The sequence below is a fragment of the Rhinoraja longicauda genome, chromosome 11, assembly GCF_053455715.1.
Source record: "Rhinoraja longicauda isolate Sanriku21f chromosome 11, sRhiLon1.1, whole genome shotgun sequence".
Taxonomy (NCBI): Eukaryota; Metazoa; Chordata; class Chondrichthyes; order Rajiformes; family Arhynchobatidae; genus Rhinoraja; species Rhinoraja longicauda.
Window position 1 is genome coordinate 19,374,056 of NC_135963.1, and position 26,696 is coordinate 19,400,751.

The 26,696-nt window shown below is 42.2% G+C and overlaps 1 protein-coding gene across 1 annotated transcript; it reads left to right on the plus strand.

Annotated features, from left to right (window-relative positions):
- The first annotated feature begins 8,419 nt into the window (after nt 1-8,419).
- plk3 (polo-like kinase 3 (Drosophila)) lies at nt 8,420-25,478 on the plus strand. The gene is made up of 15 exons (XM_078408414.1): nt 8,420-8,648; nt 11,568-11,675; nt 12,029-12,145; nt 12,430-12,559; nt 13,846-13,933; nt 14,321-14,416; nt 15,055-15,253; nt 15,659-15,785; nt 16,584-16,693; nt 17,652-17,754; nt 18,708-18,791; nt 20,374-20,542; nt 21,638-21,767; nt 21,997-22,113; nt 23,715-25,478. The coding sequence occupies exons 1-15, from the start codon at nt 8,511-8,513 to the stop codon at nt 23,910-23,912; spliced, it is 1,914 nt and encodes a 637-aa protein (XP_078264540.1). The 5' UTR covers nt 8,420-8,510; the 3' UTR covers nt 23,913-25,478.
- The last annotated feature ends 1,218 nt before the right edge of the window (nt 25,479-26,696 follow it).

Consider the following 26,696-nt stretch of genomic DNA (forward strand, 5'->3'; position numbering starts at 1 on the left):
AAAATGCTTGTGTTTAACCAATTTACTTACCGTCAGGACATTTGACAGGTAGATTGGAGGCGACAGTTTGACGGTCAGGTAAGCGTTGGAATTTTCATAGCAAGAGGATTTGAGTATAGGAGCAAGGAGGTTCTGCTGCAGTTGTACAGGGCCTTGGTGAGACCGCACCTGGAGTATTGTGTACAGTTTTGGTCTCCTAATCTGAGGAAAGACATTCTAGCCTTAGAGGGAGTACAGAGAAGGTACACCAGATTGATCCCTGGGATGGCAGGACTTTCATATGAAGAAAGACTGGATAGACTAGGCTTATACCCGCTGGAATTTAGGAGACTGAGGGGGGATCTTATAGAAACATATAAAATTCTTAAGGGGTTGGAGAGGCTAGATGCGGGAAAATTGTTCCCGATGTTGGGGAAGTCCAGAACCAGGGGTCACCGCTTAAGGATAAGGGGGAAGTCTTTTAGGACTGAGATAAGAAAACATTTCTTCACACAGAGAGTGGTGAGTCTGTGGAATTCTCTGCCACAGAAGGTAGTTGAGGCCAGTTCATTGGCTATATTTAAGAGGGAGTTAGATGTGGCCCTTGTGGCTAAAGGGATCAGGGGGTATGGAGAGAAGGCAGGTACAGGTTACTGAGCTGGATGATCAGCCATGATCATATTGAATGGCGGTGCAGGCTCGAAGGGCCGAAGGGCCGAATGGCCTACTCCTGCACCTATTTTCTATGTTTCTATGTTTATGGCCATCAGCCATTACATTTAAAGTGGGCTCTCAACCCAGATATGCAACCCAGAAACCAGATATGCATCTCCCGTACATTTTCAAAGAATGCCCAAACACTTTACACAAAAATCCATTTAACCACTTTTTAAAATATATTTTTTAATACTGGTATTAGTAAACTGGAAGTAAATCCAGTTTATGCCTTGTTATAGTGAAGCTTGGTTTTTAAGTAACCCATACAAGATGTTATAGTTCAAAACTCTCAAGTACTTACCGACTTGTCAGTGATTTCAGCGAAAATTAGGACGCCGGAGAAGCATTGACAGCGTGGGAATTTCGCGATGTTTCCGAAGACGCTGTAATCTCGACCTGACTCTGCATTGTCATGGTCATTGTCGTCGGGTAAAAGAACATTTTGGCGATCTGTACGACTTTGACAGTCGCCGGCAGTCAACAAAAAAATCGCCTACGTGGGACAGGCCCTTTAATCATTTGGATAAAGTTACATCAATCTCACTCCTGATCCCTTTCATGAAGTAAAACCAGTTTTGGTTGTCAAGTTTTGTGAGGCATATTGATTTGTCTCAAAACATAAAGTGGTTCTGTCTGATTTTATCTTATTTGGACAGGCTGCCCATTAAAGAGAAGTTAGGTTTAGTTTTGTTTAGTGATACAGTGCCCTTTGGTGCACTGAGTCCACAGCAACCATCGATCACCCGCACTCTAGTTCTATGTCAGACCACTTTTGCATCCTACACACAGGAGGCAATTTACAGAAGCCAATTAACCTACAAACCTGCACATCTATGGAATGTGGAAAGAAACCAAAGTGCCCGCAGAAAACCCACGCAGTCAGAGGGAGAAGGTACAAATCCGCACAGACAACCCCCTTAATCAGGATCGAATCTGGGTCTCTGGTGCTGTGAGAGCCCTTACTTGAGCCCCTACCACAAGAACTTGAACTTCTCCTCACAACTTGAGTTGCCTTCTGCCACCACAGTGAACTACTACCATAGGTAATGTGCTCAATCATTAAAGAAAAGATTTAAGCAAGAATCATGTTTGATATCTTTTCTTGGAAATTCATGCCACCCTACACCCTCAGTATCCACAATTCAAGGTTTAAAATTCTGTTTGACATTATTTATTGACAGCCTGAAACTGATTAAATCTACGGGTTTGTCTTTTTTCTGCAACCAGCAGATGTCATTTAATTACTGTCGAAAGGCAATAGCTGGAACAATACATTCACCACTAGAGTGTAGTAACGGGTAACCCCAAACAACCAGAGAAAAGAAACATATTAATTAGACAGATGTAAAATATCTTACATGATCATGTCATTTTATATATATTGGACTTTGCAATTCTACTATTGCATTTTAACCTTTTTATACAAAGCAAAACTTCTCTTTATGAATTAACTTCCCTTAATACTTTGCAGTTTATGAGATTCTACCTAGTAGTGGTTGCCCATGGCAACCATGGGGAACATGTAAGAAATGCACTCCCTAATTTCTGCATGGCAAGATCCCATAAGTTTGGGAATGCTTTTAGGGTCTGGAATATGCAGCCTCAGGGGGAGTAATATTTGAAACATTTAAGCTGTCTACTTGAAAAGGAGGAAGACACGGGATAAGGGAAAAGGGGTGCAACACTGTGGATAGCTTCTTCAAAGAACTGGTATGGACCCAATGAACTGAATGGCTTCCTCTGCCTTGTATAATCCCCTGACACGGTACGGTAGCGCAGCGGTAGAGTTGCTGCTTTACAGCGAATGCAGCGCCGGAGACTCAGGTTCGATCCTGACTACGGGTGCTGCACTGTAAGGAGTTTGTACATTCTCCCCGTGACCTGCGTGGGTTTACTCCGAGATCTTCGGTTTCCTCCCACCCTCCAAAGACGTACAGGTATGTAGGTTAATTGGCTGGGTAAATGTAAAAATTGTCACTAGTGGGTGTAGGATAGTGTTAATATACGGGGATCACTGGGCGGCACGGACTTGGAGGGCCGAAAAGGCCTGTTTCCGGCTGTATATGATATGATGATATGATATGATATGATATGAAATACCAACAAGCAGGAAAACCATTTCTTAGAAAGAAAGGACACAAAGTGCTGGTGTAATTCCACAGGTCAGGCGGCATACATGGTGATCATGGATAGGTGATGTTTTGGATCGGGTCCCTTCTTCAGACTGATTGTGTGAAGGGGGAGGGGTGGAGAAAGAAAGCTATAAAGAGAGGAGAGGCAGGGCAAAGCATGGCAGGTAATGTAGGTCAAAGGTGAACAGGAGGGGGGAGGGGAGGTTTGATAGGCAGAGGGTTGGACAAAGGACAAAGATAGAAGATAATAGACAAGGGAATTGAAGAGTTGTGAATTGTGAAGTCAGAGAAAGGAGTGTAGGTGGAGGGGGGAGGGGAGAAATTGGTGTGAGTTCAGGTGGGACACAGGGGGAGGGGAATAGGAAAAGGGGGTGTGGAGGAGAAAGGAGAGGGGAGGGGGGTGTTGTTAGAGGTTACCTAAAATTGTAGTGTTCATATATTTGGGTTGTAAGCTACCCAAGCGGAATATGAAGTCTTGTTCCTCCAGTTAACTATTTCTTTAATAGTGCTTGCTTCTGGCTGTCACTCAGTTAGCTGGGATATTGCTCCTCTTTGAAATAGGGCCCTGTGGTGGTTACAAGGAGACAACACATTCCCCATCACCTTGACTGATACATGAGGTTGGTTTTGTTTCCCTGGAGTGGGTTGGCTTCAAATCATTTGCTCTGAATATTTTAACACCTATCGGATCATTTCAAACCTCCCTGTACATGGACGATGTCGCCGTCTTCTGCTCGGATCCAGGTTCGGTCCGCAGATTCATTAGCATCTGCAACCAGTTTCAGTCGGTCACGGGAGCCAGGGTAAACCGCAGGAAGAGCGAGGCCATGCTCTTTGGCAACTGGCCCGACCGATCTTCCATCCCCTTCACCATCATGCCTGACTTCTTGAAGGTGCTGGGGATCTGGTTCTGAGGGGCTGAGGCGTGTGACAGGAATTGGCTGGAGCAGATAGCCAAGGTGGGGAAGAAACTGGAGCTGTGGAAGCTCTGTAACGGGGAAAAATCTGGTCATCAGATGTGAGGTGCTCGGGGCTGCCGTACTAGGCACAGGGCTCACCACGGGGATCACCCGGGCTGTCTTCCGCTTCATCTGGGGGTCGAGGATGGACCGGGTGCGACAGGCCACAATGCACAAGTTGGCAGACAATGGGGGCAAAAGCGTGCCCAACGTCGCCCTCACCCTGATGGCCACCTTCGTGTTGCTACATCAGGCGGACGTAGAGCCAAGGCATGTGGGCACCAAGTGCCACTACCTGCTGAGGTTCTACCTGTCCCCGGTGTTGCGAAGGATGGGCCTGGCGCAGATGCCACGCAATGTGCCAGTCAGCTGGACATTGCTGCACCATCTGCCGTCCATGCAAAGGTTCTTCCGTACCAATACCTTTGACCACAAGTCCATCGGGCAGTGGTCAGCACGGAACGTCCTGCAGGTACTGCAGGGAAATGACTCCATGGATCCTGTGGCGTGGTTCCCTAAGCAGAGTGCCCAGCGAAATGCCTCATTGCCAGAACTCACCAACAAGCACCAAGACCTGGCTTGGCTGGCGGTGAGGGGAGCCCTCTCAGTCAGATCCTTCCTGCACCGCCGGAGCCTCACTACCAGCGCACGCTGCCCTCGGGACGGCTGCTATGGAGAGGAGACAGTTGCCCACCTCTTCACAGAGTGTGGATTTGCCAAGAGAGTCTGGAGAGGTTTGCAGGGGTCCCCGTCAGCTCCGTCACAGAGGACTCTGTGATCTAAGGACTGTTCCCAGGGACGCATTCAGAGACTGACATCAAGTGCTGCTGGAAGGTCATCAACTCGGTGAAAGACGCTCTTTGGGCTGCCCGAGCTTTGTTGACCTCCCAGCGGAGTGAGCTGTCCGTCGGGGAATGTTGCCGACTGGGCCGCTGCAGACTGCAGGAGTACATGTTGAAGGACGCACTGAAGCTTGGTGCAGCCAACGCCAAGACTCTATGGGGGAGGGGCCACAGTCTAGGGTCCTTCCGCTGCTGGGCATGGGGGGCAGGGTGTGGTGGAGACGCCCCTCACAATAACGGAAGGGATTCCACGCCAGTGGGCCACATGAGTGGCAAGGGTGGGGGGTAATTTTGTGTAATTGGTGTATTGAATATATGTATTGAATGTATGTATAACCTCTGAGAATGTCCGATGGAGTTTTGGAAGGAACATGTTTTGTATATATTTATTTCTCGAATAAAGTATATTTTGATAATCTTTTTTAAAAAATTGACAGGAAGGCACAATGTACATTCTATCACTTTCATTCATTTTCAACTTGCCAGTGTAAGAACACACTCAACCCGTCAGAATCTTTTGGTCAGTTGTTTCAGTCTCTGTCCTTCGAGACTCCCGTTGTGGAAAATGAAAATGCTGTTGCATTTTCATTGTGAATAGGACCGATGCATTGCATTCACCAAGTGCGTCTGTGGATACAGAATGAGTGTATTGTTATTTCTGTTGCTCTACCTGAGACCGGCGAATACAGTGCAGGTCAGTTCAAGGCAGGCATTTTCTTTGTCAAGTGCCATCAGCAGCGTGGCAAGGATCCATGTCCATCTCAAGTTAACCTCATTAATGGAAGCTAGATGTTTGTAATGTCCTTTAACATTTCCAGTAATTTTCCTTCAGGTAAAATATCCTTCACTTGATAATTTTACTACAATAACTTGAATTATATCCATGTAAGAAACCCCATTCCTCTCACATTCCAAAGACGTGCAGGTTGTAGGTTAATTGGCCTCTGTAAATTGCCGCGTGTACAGGATGCGAAAGTGGGCTAACATAGCACTATTGTACGGGTGATCGATCGTCAGCGTGGACACGGTGGTCTGAAGGGCCTGTTTCCACGCTGTATCACAAAACTAAATTCTATAATGCGTAAGAGATACCTGTTTTTATAATCATTTGAGCTCTAACTTTTTAACATATATGTATTGCTTTGTTTTAATTTGTTTTATCATTTGCCAATGGCAAAGTGCTTGAAAAGCAAAATGCTAACTTTGTGATTAGGTTTCCCAAGGGAATAAAATAACATCCAACAGAGGGCTCTGCAGCACTAGACAACGCACTAATTTCTTCTGTTCTCCAGGAGGATAGTGAGCATCTGATTCAGTACGATAATCAAATGCATGCCTGAAATGGTTTGGCTATTGGTTTGAATGTCAGGTATATTTAATGAGAGAATCCTGAAGCATTCTATTAGAATTGAAGCAATATAGTGATGTTGTTGACTATTAACTGCCCTTGAAATGACCAAGTAACCATTTAGTTCAAGAACTATCAGGAATAAGCAACAAATAGTCTCCTTGCCAGTGATGTCATCATTCCCAGATTCAATTATACAAAAAGACTAAATGTGAGTTTCTCAGGAAGGGATAAAGATGGCGGCAACAAAACTGGAAAAGACGAACATATCCTTTCTTTGTCCCGCCCCCCCTGACATCAGTCTGAAGAAGGGTCTCGACCCGAAACGTCATCCATTCCTTCTCTCCTGAGATGCTGCCTGACCTGCTGAGTTACTCCAGCATTTTGTGATACCTTCGATTTACACCAGCATCTGCAGTTATTTTCCTACAACATTTGAGGAGATCAGTTGTCAAACAAAGAAATAGCATTTTGTCTTGTTCCTAAATTGTAACGACATACTACATAACATAATATTACATAACATAATACTACAGAAATCGTAGCTGCATAACTATGTTTAAAAAATCACATTGGACTACTTTGCATAAACACTGGTGACGTAAAGGGCGAATGACAATTGTCCAACTTTTTGTTTCATTAGTACAGGGTGGAATTTTAGCTGGCTTAGCATCTGAGATCCATAGATTCTTGATTAATAAGGGTGTCAGGGGTTATGGGGAGATGGCAGGGAATGGGGTTGAGGGAAAGATAAATCAGCCATGATTGAAATGCAAAGTAGATTTGATGGGCCGATTGGCCTAATTCTGCTCCTATAGTTCATGAACATGAGATTTTCTTCAAAAAGTACCTGTGCAATCCCTGTCCATCTGACACTTCTCACTGTTCCTTCTGAAGGGCAACATGGGATTACAATATTGTCTTGGCACTGACTGAATTGTCATTTATATGATGCAGTGGACAGGAGCCTAACACTATCTAACTCCAAGATCAACGTGCTACGAACTGAGGTAAGCTGACATGTTTATTTAATGTTGTATGCGTGCTTGATTGAGATTGAAAGATAACCAAAGGATGAAGTCTGAAGCATTGTCAAAATTATAGCATTGGTGTAAATTTTGGTGTACAGTATCATAATAGGAATACATCAGGTAAATGCACAGAGTCTCTTGCGTAGAGTAGGAGAATCAAGAATCAAAGGACATAGGTTTGAGGTGAGAGGGGAAAGATTTAATAGGAACCTGAGTGGTAACTTTTTTACATTAATGGTGGTGAGTGTATGGAATGAGCTGCCAGAGGAGGGAGTTGAGGAAAGTACAATGGCAACATTTAGACTTGTAAATGGATAGGATAGGTTGAGAGGAATATGGGCCAAATGCAGGAATACTGTGGATAGGACATGTTGGTCGATGTAGGCACATTGGGCCGATAGGCCTGTTTCCACACTGATCTCTGGCAGTTCAGCAAGGAGTGGTCAACCTCAGGTAAATCTAACAGGAGATAAACACCAGGGGCTGCTTGACCTGAGAACTCGGTCGCCCCTGCCTCACGAAGACGTCAGTGGTAATCACAGACCTTCAATGCATATTTCCATGAAAACCGCTTCTGGGAAAATTTGCTATTTCCAAAACAGGCTCACCAAAACACAATGAAATGGGGATACAAAGAACTGCAGATGCTAGTTGACAATGAAATGGGACCATCTATTACTATTGGGAGAGGGAGAGAAAGAGTCAATGAATAACCTTTTAAAGTCACACAGTTAAGGTTTCCTGATGTGTAGGAAGGAACTGCAGATGCTGGTTTACACTGAAGATAGGCACAAAAAATGCTACCGTGACTCAGGCAGCATCTCTGGAGAGAAGGAAATGGGCGACGTTTCGGGTCGAGACCCTTCTTCAGACATATCTAAGGTTTCCTGATTTGTTGCAGGAATGAACCGCAACTCCTGTGAAGATGGATTTAGGGCATTAAAATTTTCAGTGTTGTTGATGTGCAAGACGGGGGTGGTGGTGGTGGTGTTGTTGGTGTTGGGTGTTGTTGGTGTCGGTGGGTGTTGGTGTTGGTGTTGTTGCTGTTGGTGTTGTTAATACCTAAGAATGGTGAAAAACGAAGCAATATCACCTTCCTTGACCTGGACAGGATTGCATGCGAGGAAAGTTCAATTTCTTTCCATTTCACTTGCAGGCGGATGTTTGCTTGGTGATATTCCGCCGCCTCCAGCAATCCGGGAGGTGGTGCAAAGGCGCGCTCAACATGCAAATAGATCCAGCACTTCAGCCAATGACAGGGGAAGGGACGGAGGCGCGGCCAATGGGATCGCGGCGAAACATTCCAGCCCCGCCCACGGGTGGGGCATCCCTCCTGTGACGTCAGTGAGCGAGGCCGAGCGCTATAAGAGCGCGGGAGGGATTCCCCAGCCACGTGTCTCCAGCCGGGCACCAGGCAGCGCTGAGTGGATATAACGCCAGTGCACAGTCAGTCCAGACATACACACACAGAGGATTTATTCTATTACACGGACACTGAGACGATGAGTTCGGAAGTTCAGAAAGCGTCAGACGGAGGCTGTCTGCGTCCAACGGCCGGCCGGGACAAGCCGGAGTTGTGCCGGATGGTCACGGCTCCAAAGACCGGCAAATGCTATTGTCGAGGGCGGCTGCTTGGAAAGGTACAGCTAGCTATATATATATTTTTTTAAATAGCAGCTTGCTTGAGGGAAATGTAGGCTGGGCTGCTGCAGTGGAGGATTTATTGTCTAATCCAACAGAAGGAATGAGAATGTTAAGGGTTGCCTTCTATTTGAATGCGGCCTCGCCTTTTCTGAGATTTAAAGATTTGCTGAGCCTTGCCTGGGTTAAGAAGGATGAAATGATAACTGCTTGTTGAACAGAATTTAATTAAGGATTAAGAAACCACTTTGAAGGTCTATTAATGATTTTTTTTAACCGACAAGTCTTAACATTTTAAGAGGGATCTGATACTATTGCGTTGAAATTAAATTCAAGCTTTTATTTCTGTAAAGCGTTCAGTCTGAAGAAGGGTCTCGACCCGAAATGTCACCTATTCCTTTTCTCCAGAGATGCTGTCTGATCCGCTGAGTTACTCCAGCTTTGTGTCTGAGCGTTAACACTCGCAGGCTCTGACTGTACAACAGTCATTCGCAGTCTGCGTATTTAAAACACCATCAAAAATAAGAGACTCGAGTGATTTAAGACGGTTTTCCCATTTCTATCGTGGTAACCTCTCTCCAAAGCGGGTGATGAGAGGAAGCCATTCAATTGTGGACCTGCCCGGAGTCAGAGGGATTTTTTAAACGAATAGTACTAATGCTGCACGATGCATATGGAATCCTTTTTTTAACCGACCTTTGACGAATATGTAACGGCTAGTCGAATCTGGTGTTGAACATTTAATTGTCGGGAGCTTTGTCTGAAATGCCCTTTTTTATAATGGAGAAAGAATGGTCTTGAGACTGGGGTGGATTGAGGGGGCGGGGCGATTTCCCATTGAAAGGGCATCCTATCCCCGCCGGAGGTCTCCAGCGTTGGGGCAGAGAGAGAGAGAGGGAGAGAGGATACGCCGTTGAAGGTAGTTCCACTGACGGGGAGAATCATTGTCGCCGATAACCTCAACTGCTAGCTACCACATGAATGACCTTGGTGCTGAGTCACCAGCCCTGACTTTTCGTGTTGAGAATCTTCTCAAAACGAACACCGTTCAGATTCCGGGCGCGTTTTAATAATAACAACCAAAAAAAATTAGCACGAAATACCGACAATTGAGGCGGAGTTGCATCAGTGAATTGGCGTTGCCACGTGTGCCGAATCTACATGCTCCCTCAATCAGACCATGAATGTGGGGATAGAGCACCTAATCCTAATGCAGCACGGGCACATTATAAATCACTCCCAACTTGACCAGTGTAATGGGGCTGACCGATTCTTTATTTAACTATGAACTCTTTGTATTGCAAATTATTCAATAGTTTATTTATCATGCACCGAATATGAAGGGGAACAGTGACATATTTCTTGCTGCAGAGGATGAACTTGTCCATTTCCAACTTAATTGATATAACGCCCTTGTGTACAGTAGATGAGGTCTGGGAGCTTCTCTGAAGTATTGTCGGGTTCAAGCAAGGGTGTCCAACCATGTCCAGGATTCCAAAGGCGAACTGTAACTGCAGAGTTTGAAGAAACCACGAATGCAGAGATTTCCTATTTTAAAAAAATATCTCGAATGGAGGACTAGTTGTTTGATCGTGATCCAGCATTGCACAAGATGAAATGTAGTGTATAAATAACATGTCCCAAAATATCCGGGAACGAGTTTATTGTTTCCGAGACGCGCTGCCTGAACTCCTGTGTCACCGATACTGACGGTGTTGCAATATTTCGGGCAACCACGAGAACCGCTATTCTGGTTGTGAAATCTTCTTGACTCACTTTACATTTGAAAGCTCGGGCTGTCTTGTTTTTGATGGTGTTGGTTGGCGTGTGGTCTGCCCTGTAAATTGGATAGATTCCCCATCACTGGGCTGCATGCGTGCACATGTCCCATTCTGTTCCCCCCTTTCTCTCCCATATGTTCAATGTCACTTGATGGGGACACCTCGCCACTAGGCAAATGGCACTTGGCCTGAAGGACGATATGTCTGCACGCAAGCTGCTAGTTAGTGTCTGAAGAAGGGTCTCGACCCGAAACGTCACCCATTCCTTCTCCAGAGATGCTGCCTGTCCCGCTGAGTTACTCCAGCTTTTTGTGTCTATCTTCGGTTTAAACCAGCATCTGCAATTCCTTCTTGCACAGTTAGAATACAATGTTTGGTCTACACAAAGCACCAGCTATCTCTTTGTTTGTGTTAGACGATTGTGCAAATATTAAGCAGCTGGGCGTTGTTGTTGAGCCTGTTTGGTAAAGTAATTAAATATGATTTCTGGCATCAATGCTTCAACACTAACCCATATTGATTTGAAGCAAATCTAAGTGAGCATTCTTGCACTCAATAGCTTAAGGGACATGTGGGACGATTCCTGCATAAACTGGGGTGAATAACACTTCAGTCTCATTTAAATCTGACATGGTAGTTGACTTGGAAATATTCTTTTTAATCATTAGTAGTCTACAACTTTCAAATTCAATTTTTAAAATCCATCTTATTTAAAAACCCTGCTGGAAATACTTTGTGGGTCAGGCCATATGAGAAAAGAAACAGTAAATGTCTCAGTTGAAAGCTGTTCGTCAGGACTTTGACCTGAAATGTTACTATTTCTCCTTCCATAGATGTTGCTCAGCTTGCTGAGTATTTCCAGTGCTTTATTACGGGTTTTCAGCACCTGCAAGACTTTTTGTTTTTCCCCTTTTGCTTAACGATCATCTTAAGTGGTTTCATTGGAAATGAAGTGATGCATTGTATGAAGATTAAATACATTGTTGACGAGGTGGGTAGCCTAGAGCAATTGTCACGGCAGCTTAATATGTAGATGCATCTTTGCAAATATATGGGTTATTTGATTTCATTAAAGTTATAAATTAGTTGTGAAAAGGTGGTTGCAAGTATTAGAATTTTGTATCAATTTTTCTTTAGGGTGGATTTGCAAGATGTTATGAAATGACTGATCTCGCCAGTAACAAAATATATGCAGTTAAAGTTATTCCACATTCCAGAGTATCAAAGCCTCATCAAAAAGATAAGGTAAGAACTAAATTCAGTCATTCCCTGTTTTAATGTTGCCTCTGCCATACATCTGTGGTTATCTTTAAAGAGTAAATTTGCAAATTCTGGCAGCTAAGAAATACTGGTTAATGTTCTGTGCAGTATCTAAATAACCATTCTAAGATGGCCGTCCATCTGCTTGTGATGGTGGAGCCAGCAGTCTCCTTGAAGCTTCAGTATTTCAAACTAATATGCCACTATCTTGGTTGTGTAACATGATTTATGTATGGGTCCAAAGGAAATGGGGGTTGTGTAGAGTGGTACGAGGTGGGGTGTTTTTGGTTTGTGTATTGGCCTTGCCTTGGTTTATTGGAACCTTCCTTATTTTTCAGATTGAAAAAGAAATTGAACTCCACAAATCCCTATCCAATAAATACATAGTGAAATTCTACCATAGTTTTGAAGATGATGAAAATATTTATATCTTTCTAGAACACTGCAGTCATAAGGTGAGTGGAATTTTCAGCTAATTATTAAGCAAGGTGAGCAGATGGTTGTCAAGTACTTGGAGGGTAAATCTAAACATGGTGGCGTGATTAGAATCGCTCGCAGTTTGAAATCTTTTGTCAAATGCCATGTATTGAAAAGTTAATTTAATTAGCAGCCCAAAGGACAGGATGTTAAGAACAAATGTAACAGCCGTTTGCTTTAAGTTATGGTCTCTTGCCTGTCTGAAAATATGAAGTCCCTGTAAAGTTGCAATTGGTGCTTAACTTCCATTTCTGTTATTCAGTCATTAGCGCACATATTGAAAGCAAGAAAAACATTAACTGAGCCTGAAGTCCGCTATTACCTCAGACAGATTATACTGGGTCTCAGACACCTCCATGTTCGGGATATTCTTCACAGAGACCTCAAACTCGGTTAGTATCATCTTTAAAGATGTTAATGCATAAGAGCATGGATGAGCTTCTGTCACTGCAAGTTCCTGCATTTGCTGTTGGCTTGTTTTGTCTCGTGCTAGATTGCAAAGATAAAACGTTGCAATTAATTTCATCTTCCTGGTTTCGGGAGAGAAAAAAATGAAATGATTGAAGGCGGGAGTGTTCATTTCTGAATATTGGGGAGAGGGTGTGGTTAGGGTTCAATTCTCTTCTTGAGCACTCTTGAAGTGCAGTAGCTTGTCAGCTTATACCTGACTGAGGTGTTTGAAGCAGTGCAATTTGACTATGGACTAGATTCTGCTGGATCATTTGACAGACACTGAAGTCATTCTGAGCACGAGGGGGTTGACTCCAACATTGGGTTGGTGTAACTTGCAGCTGCTTGCTCTAAAGCTCCAGTTGCTCTATTTACATGGACTATTTTCATGGTTAGGGCTGAAGATGACTTCCATTGAGTTGAGGCCAATGAGGCAACTTCAAATTGTGTGACAGGTAATTGGCACGTTTAGGAGGTGGAGCACTTATCAATGAAGGTCCTTGGTTCTCAATTACATTCCGAGTGCTTCTGTAGAGTGTATCTGTGTAGATGCAAGGAACTGCAGATGCTGGTTTACAAAAAGGAGTGCTGGAGTAACTTGGCAGATCAAGGCTGCTGCAAGTGGTTTCTGGTTCTGCATTACACAGGATTTGATTGGGGAAAAAGATGGCTAGCAGAGTTTAAAGGTTGAAAATGTCTAGGCTTTTGGAGTGGAGGTTATGGATTGGAGACTTTAAGTACAAATTTAGATCTTTGACGGGGTGAATGTGAAGGGGTCTATTTTCTATAGGGACTGAAACCAAGGAGTATTGACAAGATAATTGTCACAATGATAACATCTATGCATTTGATTGGATTCGAAAGTCCAGTTGAAATGTCAGCATTTTGCACTTTATAAAGTAATCTATGAAAATGGTATCTTCTCCCTGACTGGCATTATGGTAAAGGTCTAGAAACATTGCCTATGGTGGTAGAAGTCATACTCTGGACAGTGGAGTCTCATTGCATTAAGTTCTCAAATGATTTGAGACTTAACCCATGGGGTATAGAGTTTGGAACTGGGGAGTGGGACTGGTCTACAGAGCTGTCTAAAATAGCATTATTCACATTCTCTATGGGGAAACTCTTGTCTTTGGCCAGAAGATCTTGTATTTTGTCTCCAATGGAAGCACGGCCATTTTGTAATGAAATGAAACCTTTGAGTAATTTTTACATTTTTCTTCAACAGGCAACTTCTTTGTGAATGATAACATGGAAGTAAAAGTTGGTGACTTTGGCCTGGCAACTAAGCTGCTACCTGTTGATCAGAGGAAAAGGTACGATTGTTTTGCATGCATATTGGAAGTTATTGGGGATGGAACTGAATTTGGGCAAACTGATAGAAGAATGTTTGCATTTGCATACTATCTTTTGCGATCTCTCAAAGCAGTTCTTGGGTAACTGATTGATCTGCTATTGTGCTATTTTACAGATTGTAAAGGGAAAATGGCAGGATAGGAGAAATTAAATTTCTCAAGTGTCAAAATTTTTTGCAATGAATTTGTATCTAATGGGACACTGATCTGACCATGGCTGTTTTCAGACCCAGAACTGTTCAAACCTCCCCTGTAGGGAGGTTTGGCTACTGAGAACTCCTGACCTTTTAAGACTAGAGTTTGAATTTATTGGGAAGTCCTTTGAGCTGATTTTAATTTTCTTTTTAGGACCATCTGTGGTACTCCAAACTACTTGGCCCCAGAGGTACTCAATAAACAAGGTCACGGACCCGAGGCTGACATCTGGTCCTTGGGCTGCGTAATGTAAGTTCTTAATGCACTGGTATCTATGGGATAAGTGACAAACCATTGTAAAGCAGACTATTTTTAATGAAGATTTTGATCAGTTTTCAGAGTCTGCAGGTTTATTTGCATCAACAATCAAACCACTACTTCCTTTGCATTAGTTTTGCTGCTTGCATTGACATTTTAACTGAACGACAACATGCCACTGAAGGTTCAGCAAGCCAAATCTTTCTGGTCATAATAATGTCACTTGTAGAATAACCTATCTTAATTTGCATAGGTGCACGTCAGAGTCTGCAACAATTCCTATCAAAAGAACACTAATCTTGCTGCCTTTTGCCAATTCCTCCTCTTTGGAGAGGAATTAACTTTGCAAATGGGGGGGGGGGGGGGGAGAGAAATAGATGTAACTGTTACATTTGGTTTTTGAAGGAACTTTGCAGTTTGCATCACATTCTTGCATGTCTTGCCCCATTGAACAGTTGGTTTGCTGTTTAAATGTTCAGCACTTGATACTTTAATGATGGTTGAGCCAAACCCAGGCCTACTTGTATGTACAAAACATGCCTGCATATAGAGGGTATGGTATAATTTTGCAAGTATTTAAACGATGTTGGTCTCTTGGAGATTGTCAAGGATAATGTTGTATTTTTCAGGTACACAATGTTGTTTGGCCGGCCACCTTTTGAGACTACAGACCTGAAAGACACTTACAGATGTATCCGAGCAGCTGAGTATTCCATGCCTTCGTCCTTCTCTATTGCTGCAAAGGATCTTATTGGTAACATCTTGAAGAAGAATCCAGAACAACGGCCCACACTGGACGCAATTTTGAACCATGACTTTTTTGCAAAAGTAAGAATGTGTGAAGTGAGATTTACAATGATTTTGGTGTTGCTGGTATGATCAAGAATTGATTAAAATATTAAATTGACTAATTTTAAACCTAACGAAGCATTTGAAAATGAATCGGTGGAATATTTCAATGGTTGTCTAACTTGTTATGGGAGTATCCACTGTCATTTGAAGTAATAATCAAGCATTACTCCACAGGCCACTGTCTGCTTCTGTGTAATGTTTAAAAAATGCACTTGGTGTTTTGCCAAATAGATAGATATTTGTTTAAGTATTTTACGAAAATAACACCTGTTACCAAAAAACTGTATAGACGTATCATTTTGGATCAGATGGGATATCCATTCTAATCTGTTTAAGGTAATTTATTTCTGCATGAGTAAAGAATGTGCCTTTGCTTTTCAGGGTTTTACACCTGATGCGCTCCACCCAAGCAGCTGTACAACAGTGCCTGAGCTGAGTGGCCCATCTCCTACAAAAAACCTCTTCCAAAAGTTTGCAGAAGCTTTCTTTGGGAAAAAGAAAGCCATCGGTTAGTTACTTATCTTTAATGTACTCGATGTCCATGTAACCTTCAAGTCTCTTGTGTAGAACTTTCTTTATACTGGAAAGCAAGTTTGATCACTTACCTTTTGCCATCGGAGCTTTCAATTCTTTCAGGAATAGAAGTACTTGTTTGATCGCAAACCACTTTCAGCATCGTGTTGGGTTGCGAGGCTTACTTCCAGAAAAAGGGTAGAAATGGGGGCTGTAGTCTAGGCATCTAGGGCATTGGTCTGAATGTAGAGCACTGACTTTTAATTTTCCTACCTCCCCAGAGGGCTATGGATGCTCAGCTGGCCAATATATTTGAGGCCGAGATCAATGGAAATCTGAACCGTATAGGAATCGCGAGATAGGACTTGATATGCATCTTGCTTGATGGTAATGCATTTCTCCATCAAGCAGAAAGCTTTTTATTACTTGTATTTGAATGCTATTCCTGGTTCATTGAATTAATTTGCTGAATGCTGATGCTTAACCTGGGAGTAAGAATTACTGTCACTTCTAAGACAATTGAAGGATGTACATGCTGAATGTGACCTTCACACCTTGGCCACTCTGATCCCTTATCAGATGGGATGTGAGTTGCATACAAATTAGTACACCAGCAAATGTTTTTCCATCTAGACGATCTAAAATTAGCGTGACCTCTTCCTGAAAGCAAGCAAAGTAAAAATGTTTTTGCAGAGGCATTATCAGGCAACTAATCTCCTGCAGTTTTGCTCTTGCTCTTAAAATCTGCTGGTGTAGCTATTCTCTAAATGTTCCATTTCTTTCTTGATTACAGGCACTAAAACTCTCTGTATGGAGAAGGATGAGATCTCTAAACTTGCTGCTGATTTTGTGAAGACCTCCATCCATAGACAGACAAGCTACAAGACTGAAAATGTAAATGAGGTAGCTATAACATTGAATACTCTACTTTCTCATCTTGTATGAATGGTTTCCATTATTTTTCCTATCGTCTAACCCAGTAAATGTCCATGGCTCACTTCAGTTATGCTGAAAGACCATTGACATGAAAAAGCTGTTTTCTCCTTGGGCGCTGCCTGACTTCGAGTGTTTCTAGTCGTGTTAAGTTTTATTAATTATATGCTCTTTCTGCACTGAATACAAGTCCACAATCCTAATCCTATGGTAACTTAATTTCCTTTCCTCCCTTGAGCAAATATACTAGTTTTTGTGGTTACAGTAGCTAGTCTCCTTAATTGTCTTGGAATAAAATGGTAAAACATAATGGATTAAATTAACAGAAACTTCCCCATGCCTCAAATTGAGTGGCACTCATTTGAATACCTCCACCCCCAAACTTGACACTTTCATTCAAAATGGTACAAATTAGCCAGGGTACATTGACATGCTTTCAATTTGAAAATGGAAGATTGTGGTATTTCCGTGACATAATGCAGGCCACAATACTTCTATTGTAAGGATTGAAGAGTTAAAGACAAGATCAAATGGGTTGTTGCAAAAGTGGCCCTGTACATATTAATACTGACCATTCTGTTCTACTAGGGTCAGAATGAGTGGTGACCAACAGAAGTGCATGCAAAATGAGGGGGGAAATTTTGTTTCTTGGTTTAATCTGCCTGGTTTCCAGGATGTGCATTTAACCTGCTTTTGCTAATCATTGTATTGCAAACAATTTGTGCTTTGAACAGTATCTAATCTATATGTCAGTCTAGGGAAACTGTAGCTTTGTAGGAATTGCTATGTTCATTTTTCAGATCTAGCTTCTATCCCACTAATGACATTTAAACATGGTAATTAAGCACAGCAAGAACTAATTTCCTTTTGCCATAATCTTTTTTCCTTCTGATGTACTCTAATATTTTTGTCCGTCTATTCTCTTTAGCTTACACTTCCTTCTGGACACACGGCAAACTCTCTTCCGAAGGAGAAAATTGAGACTCAATCAAGAACTGTTAATGGACCATGCAAAGGATCTGGTGCCAATTGTGAGTTGGATCACTTCTAAGGATATTTTAAACATGAATGTCATTGACTGTGAATTGGAGCATAATCTGAAGCTGAATAGCTGGGACAAAATCTTGTGCTGCATTAGAATATTAAAGCATGTGTAGGCCACTTTAGCACTTTGCCTATTGTACTGGTCGAAAGATAAGATAAATCTATTCTCTTGGCACCATTTTCCTGTGCTAACATCATATTCTTTGATGCCTTAACATCCAAATGCCAATCCATCTTGAACGCACTGCACGTGGTGATGGAGCTTCTCTAGTTGTCTGCGTGATGAATTCTGAAGGTTCCCAACCACATTCCTTTTTTTTAGAAGCTTTATCTAACATGTTCGCTCGATATTGAGACTTTGACCCCTACATCTAGTTTCCCTGGCTAGCACGTCATTCCTGCATCTTTGTTGGGTCCTGACGAGAATCTTTTATCCCAACATTATTCACTTATTCTTCAGGTAGTGGGGCCAGTCTTGCATCTGTTTCTCTAGATTACCTTAGAGTTGGCATTGTCAGATTTTCTACTTTTTTTTACTGGCATGTTTTTTTGTTATCTTGCACTGGGTCCTGCAAAAACTCTTGCCTCCATCTTAACTTGCCAAAGTGCCCCATTTTCACTTATACTCTGACCTTTCATAGAATGTTGGCGCCCAATGCAATAATCCCTTTTTACTTGCTCTTGATTTCAAATCCTTGTCTTTGAATCTCAGCATAGCAACTTTTATTTAACCTTATTTTGATCACATCTTAATCATTCCACCATTAACAATCTGAGCTGATTTCCCTGCATGACATCAGTCAGAATGATTAATTCCTTTTTTCCTTAAAGCTGCCTGACTCTTGCCAAATGTGCTGTGATACCAGTGATGGTCAGAGCTGCCAGCTGGATTGTAAATTGAGCAATATTCTCAAAAGTTGCATACTTTATATTTTTACAGCTGCTGCAGAGGGACCCATAGCTCAGCAAATGACAGACGCTGCTACCAGTGTCCTCAAAAGTTGTCTTTCAGCTATGCCATCAGGTACATGTCTCTATGGTATTTAGATTTTGAAATTAAGTGGAGGTGTGGGATCGTGAGTGAGAAATCAATCTTTATATTTGAATCTTAGTCCTGTTTTGAACTACCACAATTTTCCATTAGTTATCAGGATGACTAAAAGCTTGGTCATGTTTAGTCTGAAGCAATTGACAATTTTCAATTTTTTTAATCAATGTACTGGATAATGTATATACAGTAATGATGTGATCAACCAGGCTGTTTTCTCAGCCTGAATGAATTGAATGTTAGTTGAAGAACGGGTTCATTCTTGTAATAGCCAATGGATCATTTTCATAACCACACCAAGCTTGGTTGAATAGCTCATCTGTAATATGGCATATTTGACTGTATAATACAAAAGGGATCATTCAGGCAAATGGTGCTTTCTTGCAGATGAGATGTTAAAGGGATTGTGTGAAGCTGAGCGATCTAAAATCTGTGGGGTTTAAATCCTGTGCACTGAATGTGGTTAGAAACGTGTCCATTTGTATGAACTTCATTGTATAGAAGGAACTGCACATGCTGGTTTAAACTGAAGATAGATGCAAAATGCTGGAGTAACTCAGAGGTAGGCTGCATCTCTGGAGAGAAGGAATAGGTGACATTTCACGTCTAGACCCTTCGTTGCAAAGAAGGGTTGACCTGAAACGAGAGTCTGAAGAAGGGTCACTACCTGAAACGTCACCCATTCCTTTTCTCCAGAGATGCTGCCTGCCTCACTGAGTTACTCCAGCATTTTGTGTCTATCTTCTGTATGAACTTCATTGAGTGCCATTTCAATGGGATACAATCTTGTTAAAATGACAAGGCAGCCAATCAAAAATTCTCAGCTATCAACCCACTAAAACACTTAAATATCCAAAGATTGGAAGTAGACATATTAACCCTTTAATTTAAAAATTCATAATATTTGGTCATTGTTATCTCTAAACCTTGAACACAGCATAATATTTTAAAGATACCTTGCAGCAAGACTAATGTATACATTTCATGTTTTCATAATATTCCATGAACATTCAATGTTCAAACTGGTTTTTGCCAGATGCCATTGGGAGGTTCTAGAACAGCACTGCCTGTGGATATAAACTGAATCGAGTTGTGTATTTCCATATGGCAATTTTGGAGTTGTATCGGTCTGTCTGGTAGTTTTGAGCCAATGTATGCGTGGCAGTGGCAATGACCTGAAGCAGAAATATGCCCAGTATCTTTAAAGATAAAAACTTATTCCACTTAAATTCTGCCCCTGAGGGTGGTGCAGCGGTAGAGTTACTGCCTTAAAGCGCCAGTTTGATCTTGACTACAGTCGCTGTCTGTACCGAGTTTAAGTTCTCCCTGTAATTGTGGGTGCTCTGATTTCCTCCCACATTCCAAAGACTTGCGGGTTTGTAGGTTAATTGACTTCTGTAAATTGTGCCTAGTGTAGGATAGTGTTGGTGTACGGGGTGATTGCTGGTCAGTGCAGACTCGGTGGGCCGAAGGACCCGTTTCCAAGCTGTATCTAGAGTCTAAATATTTTAGTCTGTGTAAAAAGCAGTGAGTAAATACTGTTGTTTCTTTTAAACAGCTAGAAAGAACCCAATAGGACAAGGTCTCCATCGGTCCAAACCTTTTTTGTGGGTCACCAAATGGGTTGACTACTCCAATAAATACGGCTTTGGATATCAATTGTCCAATCGCAGCATAGGTGTCCTGTTCAATGATGGAACCCATATGAGCATCTCCGCTGACAGAAGGTGAGTCTTTATCAGCAAATGAGAATCTTCCAAATAGACTACGTTTGTGAATTAGGTTATTCAATCTGAGATTGTAGTCTTTGAGCAGTTACTCCCATTCTACAATTTCCCTATAACCTGTTCTCTTGCATTCCTTCATCCTAACTCCTCTGCCCCTGACCTACAGAATGATATAATTTATTATAGCCAGTCTAACCACTAACACACTAATTCCAATAATCCAACATGTTATTGAGAAATCTTGATGGGCCGGTCGGTATCTGATTCATCCATTGCCCGCATCTTGCATTTGCTGCAGGGTTTACGTTCCTCAAAGGCAGCACGTAATTCAAAACCACTTAAAATAAATTTCCACTGAAACAGGCATAAAGTTGAGTGTTACTTCAAAAGTACAGTGGCGCACAGTAGATCTGCTGCCTTATCTGCAAGAGACCAGGGTTTGATCCTTATCTGCAAGAGACCAGGGTTTGATCCTGATCATGGGTGCTGTCTGTATGGAGTTTATAAAATTCTCCCTTTGACCACATGAGTTTTCTCTGGGTGCTCTGGTTTCCTCCCACACTCCAAAGACATACAGGTTTATAAGATAATTGGCTTCGGTAAAGATTGTAAATTATCTCTAGTGTGTAGGAAAGTGCTAATGTGCAGGGATCACTGGTCGGCCAAATGACTAGCTCTTGCATTGTATCTCTAATCTAGCAAAGTTCTGAAACTGCTGGATTATCAATATTGCTGGAAACACCCACGCAATTGCAGGGAGAGCTACAAAAGGTTAAGCTTGAAACCAGGTCATCAGATCTGAGTTGGTCACCTCCCCAGAGGAGGTGGGAAATGGCCACTTCTGCATTAAGGTAGACATGTCCAATACATGACCAGTGTTGACTTTAAACATACTGGCATAAGACCCTCCCTGCTGAGTTTTGATCTGCATGCAACTTTGTTTTAAAACAGTAACGAAGGCATCAATTTTCTTAGGCTAGAAAAACTGTTTTTATGCAGTTGTATTTATCTCTGTCTAATTCATGTCTTGTCTTCATAGTCATGTAAACCAGGGTATGTTCCCCAGACTGAACTTCTACCCAATTCTTTCCACAGAAATGTGTATTATTACCTCAATAACAACCAGCACTCTTCCTTCCCTGCCTCTGCAATCCCAGAGCGACTGGCCAAACATATGATAATCGTCAGATATTTTGCCAACTATATGGAGGAAAACCTCATGGATGTAAGTCATGCAACAAATTTCAGTCCACCTATAACTTTTCAAAATTGCAATCGCATCAATACTTTGAGAATTGTAAAGCTGTTAACATTGGCTACAATGGGGTGAATTTAAATTTTCTCCAACCAGTGCAAAAAAAAAATGCTTACTTGATCCCTGAACTTGAATTATTATAGTTGAGCATTTGAAACATTAAGAATAGATTTCTGAAAGCCTTTTTTTTCTTTTGCAGGGAGGTGACTTGCCCAGGACATTCCTTGAAGATTGTCAAGATCCATCTTTGTTGCTGTTGCAGTGGGTGAAAACTGACCATTCCTTATTGATGTTGTTCAACAATGGCACGTTGCAGGTAAATGTGGTCAATCCTGTTACTTGCCAGATACTGTTATTTTTCCCATTTTTGCTTTCTAGTCCTGTGCATGGTTCTACTCTAGTATCTCGATAGTAGACCATTGTTCATTCTGGACTTTTATAGGCAAGAAAGCTTACATTTTAGATCCCTTTCATTTGCACTGATGATAGATGTGTCTTCTGCACATCAGTAGCTAAAATTCTGGCATTCGACTCCTGAGCAAATATCAGACGTGCTCAATTCTTGATTTGGCTAATTTTTGCATCTAACATGGACAGCATCACTGCTTACTGTTTCTTTTAAATTTAGTTGAGAGGCTAGCGGAGAGGGCCCGTTGGGCCCATTCCCACACCCCCCCATTATCTCCTCCCCCAACCCCAATCTTACTCTCCCCACACCCCCCCTTTCCCCACGACCTCCCCTTTTCCCAGTACCCCTATCTCCCCCACCACCAAGCCCCCTCCGGACGACCCCTGTTGTCCCCCTCCCCAGTCCCCATTCTCAGACCCCGCCACCATTCTCTCTCCCCCAGACACACTCTTACTCTCCCCCACCCCTTTCCCCAGCACACCCCTTTCCCCTACTCTCTCTTGCCCCCAGCACCAACAGGTCCGGGGGGGGGGGGGGGGGGGGCGGGGAGCGTATCAGTGAAAGGTCCGGGGGGGGGGGAGCGCATTAGTGAAAGGTCCTGGGGGGTGGGGGTGCGCATCAGTGAAAGGTCCGGGGGGGGGGATAGCGGGGAGAGAGTCCCGTCTCCCGGGTGTGGGAGAGAGGAGAGAAGCAAGAGGAGAGGGGAGCCCATACGCACAGACGCACCACGCTGAAAGCCTTCAATAAATCAGTAGGAGGGGGGTTGCGCGAGTTCTTCTCACATGGGCATGACGTCACACGCTGAAGGCCATGGAAAAAATGGCTCACTAAAACCTCTGTAACTTTAAAAAATACACAACCAAATCAAATAAAAATATCATTTTCCAGCAGCGTTCAGCGTGGTGATTAAGGCGCTGCAAAAATCGTGGCGCTACGGTGCACCGTTTTTGCTGCAATCAGCCGAAATAACTGAGAAAAAAAGTTTTGACTTTTAACCTCTAACTTAAAAAATATACGACCGAATTAAATAAAAATGTCATTTTCGGCAAGCGTCCAGCGGTGTGATTAAGGCGATGCAAAAATTGTGGCGCTATGCCAAACCGTTTTGCAGAAATCAGCCGAAATCATTGTTACAAATATACATACAAGTCAGAGTTTTAGTAAGATAAAGATATAGTGTTAAAACGGACCCTTTGGCCCACTAAGTCAGCACAGACCAGAAATTCCCGCATACTAAAGCTATCTTACACACAGTGGGGACAATCTACAAAAGTCGATTAACCTACAAACCTGCACATCTTTCAGATGTGGGATGAAACCAGAGAACCTGGAGAAAACCCACGCTATCACAGGGTGAATGTACAAACTCTGTACACACAGCACCTGTAGTCGGGTTCTATTCTGGATCTCTGGCACTGCACTGTAAGGCAGTAACTCTACTGCTGCGCCACTGTGTCGCCCCTTCTCTTGAAACAAAGGTGCTAAACTTTCTCCTTTCTCTTTCTCAGGTGAACTTTTATCAGGATCATACAAAGCTCATTCTCTGCAAAGCGGATCACGCTTACCTACTTACATACATCAACAAGGACCGTGTTGCCTGCACGTACAAACTGAGCACCATAATGGAACTGGGATGTTCTCAAGATCTCCACCATCGTCTAGCATACACTTTGAAACTGCTACAGCAACAGAAGACTGACATTTAAATGTGAATTGAAACCTTCACGAGAGGGCCACGCAGTATTTAACAAGCTTCTACTATGGAGATTTTAAACCGGGTGCAAGAGACTGTGCTGATTGAACATCAGTATCAAATTAGCCAGCGTCTGGCTAAGATTTGCTGCTGTTTTGGGTGGTGGGGGAGACTATGGTATAGAACCTAAAATCTAGCTCTTGGTAGTTTAGTTTGCGTGTTTATTTAAAGGAGTATCACTAATCAAAATGGATGTGATCGCAACAGTTATCAAACTTGTTTGTTTCTCCTTTCCTTTGGTACTTGATGGTTTCTGGGATGACAAATGTTTTTGACTTTAGTTTATCGTAATAAGGATAAATTGTTACCACCATCTGAAACTTTGGCATTGAGGCTAAGTTGGTCCTGAAAATTAGATGTGATGGCTGATTTGACATGTGAAAATGCACGTGTTCAAGTAGTTACAACATCCTCATCATTCCTGCTTTTGCCAAAACCAAAGGATGATCCAGTTTGATGGTTAATATGCTTCGATTCTTGCCAGGTTGACATCAGAAAAATCTTAATAACTTGGACTGTTTGTAATGCAAGAACTGATGTTTGCATTTAGAATTGAGTAACTGTTGCTGGTCATTATATCCGATTTTGACAGGATTGAAGTTTGCACGTTCAAATAAGCTAAGTAGTGCTCAGCTGCTTGTAATTCAGACTTGGGCATGTTATAAACTAATCAGTGCAAACTCTAATTTTGCCCAGGAGTGCAGGCAAAGTTCACTCACATTTGACTTTAGCTTGTTCCGAATCGAAATTCTGACATGTTACAGTCGCTGTGTCTATTTATGGTGGTTACTCTGAGATGAACATCTTTTTCCACTGCCTGCTATTGATTGGAAACACATTTTCCACCGTGATCTCTCTACATGGAAGCATTTGAGCAATATTGGATTATTTGCAGCTTGTCATTTAACATCAACTTGTTCTAGATGTTCAGCTATGTGACAATTCAGGCCTTTATTGCCAAATTTTGAACTGCCTTGACATATTATGAATTCTGAGTCAATCAAAGACCAAGTGCATTTGTGGGCAGACTATTTTGTTACCCTAGAAACTGTAATATAGAGTACCAGACACGAAACTTGCATTTAAAGCCAGATCTTGGGGATAGAGCACATGTTTGTAAGAAACAAGACAGCCTTCTGATGTGTTGATCTGGAGGATATTTTACGTTTCCAAAATGGCATGACAGAGTCCTGCTACAAATTGGTAGATGGGTGGGTCTGAAACTTGAGTATCAAAAAAGCCATTTTGTTATTGGTTTGAGAGGGGATTATTAGTGTGGGAAAAATTGCATTTCAACTGGTGCAACTGAAGTGTTAATCCAAAATCGAGATTCCTATTTATTTGCACCTTTAGGTGTGATGGCTCTAGATTCTTTAGTATTTAATAAACTTGGTCTTATTTATGTTTATGCAAGTATTCGGTGAGCCTAATTTATTTTTGTATTTATTATTTATTTCTTTGCCATTTTTAAGGATAACAGAATGCTGAGAAATTCTGAGTGTACAATATTTTTTATCTAAATAAAGCTTCATGTAAATCACTAATGTTCTCATTGCTTGATACTGATGGTGTGGGTGAGGGGGGGGGGGGAAGAAAGACCTGTGTCGGAAGGTAACTGGACAGTTTGTTTTGTAATGGATTGCTGTGGGTAAAATCACTGAGCAATACTTTTCCTTTGCAGCCAGCCATGTGTCTGCTGCCACTTCAGTGGTTAAAGCACTGAAAGCTAAGGACTAGCAGTGGAAAATCCTAAAACTCTAGTTCTAACTCTCGGGAAACTGTCAGTTTGACAATCTCCAATAACCTTTTAATGCACCAAATTGATTAATTAAATTTACAATTTTCCAGATGCTTCCAGTCTTAGTCCATTAGAATTAAGTGACTGAAATACCATTTGAGACACTGGCATCTTTCTGCACAATTGGGATAGGGGAGAACAAAGGTCAAGCATTTGGTATTTGTTTCTTGTCACATGGACCAAGATATAGTGAAAATTTGTTTTGCACACTTAGGCAAATCCAATTTGCAAGTGCATCATATGTAGTGCAAAAGAAACGGTGCAGAATTGTATTAGTTACACAGTGCCATTAAAGTGCCAGGGCCACTATGATTTAGTTTGGGAGACTTGGAAAGCATCCTTACGAGGCCCATAACAGCAGGGAACAAGCTGTTCTTGAACCTGGTGGCATGTGCATTCAAGCCTTTATCTTCTGCCCAACAGGAGAAGAGAGAACAGCAAGGGTGAGTGGTCCTTTATGTTGGCTAGTTTCCTGAGGCGGTGAAATATCATTTTTTTGGGGGGGTGGGGTCAGAGGTGGCTGGTTTGCTTCATGTACTGTGCTGTGTTTACCACTCCCAATTTCTTGAAGTGCAGGGCAGGTGTCATTTAAAAAACCTGGCTCCTTTCAGATTCTACATGTTGAGGTTAATTTCCAGTGGTTAACTAGTCTACCAATCTGCACCATTTTGGGACATGATACGAAACCTGTGAAACAGATGCGGTCATGGAGAATGTACAAACTCCACACTTGAACCTGGATCACTGGAGCTGTGAGGCAGCAGCTCTATTAGAAGTTGGCAATGATATCAGGTTCCAACCCCTGTGATATAATGTAAATAGGCGACCTGTTTAAAGACTATTTAGAAAACAAATTTTCAAATCTTTGCACATTATGGTAATGTATATTTAGTCACTTTATATTTGCACACCAGATACTTGTGTTTGTTTCATTTAGGA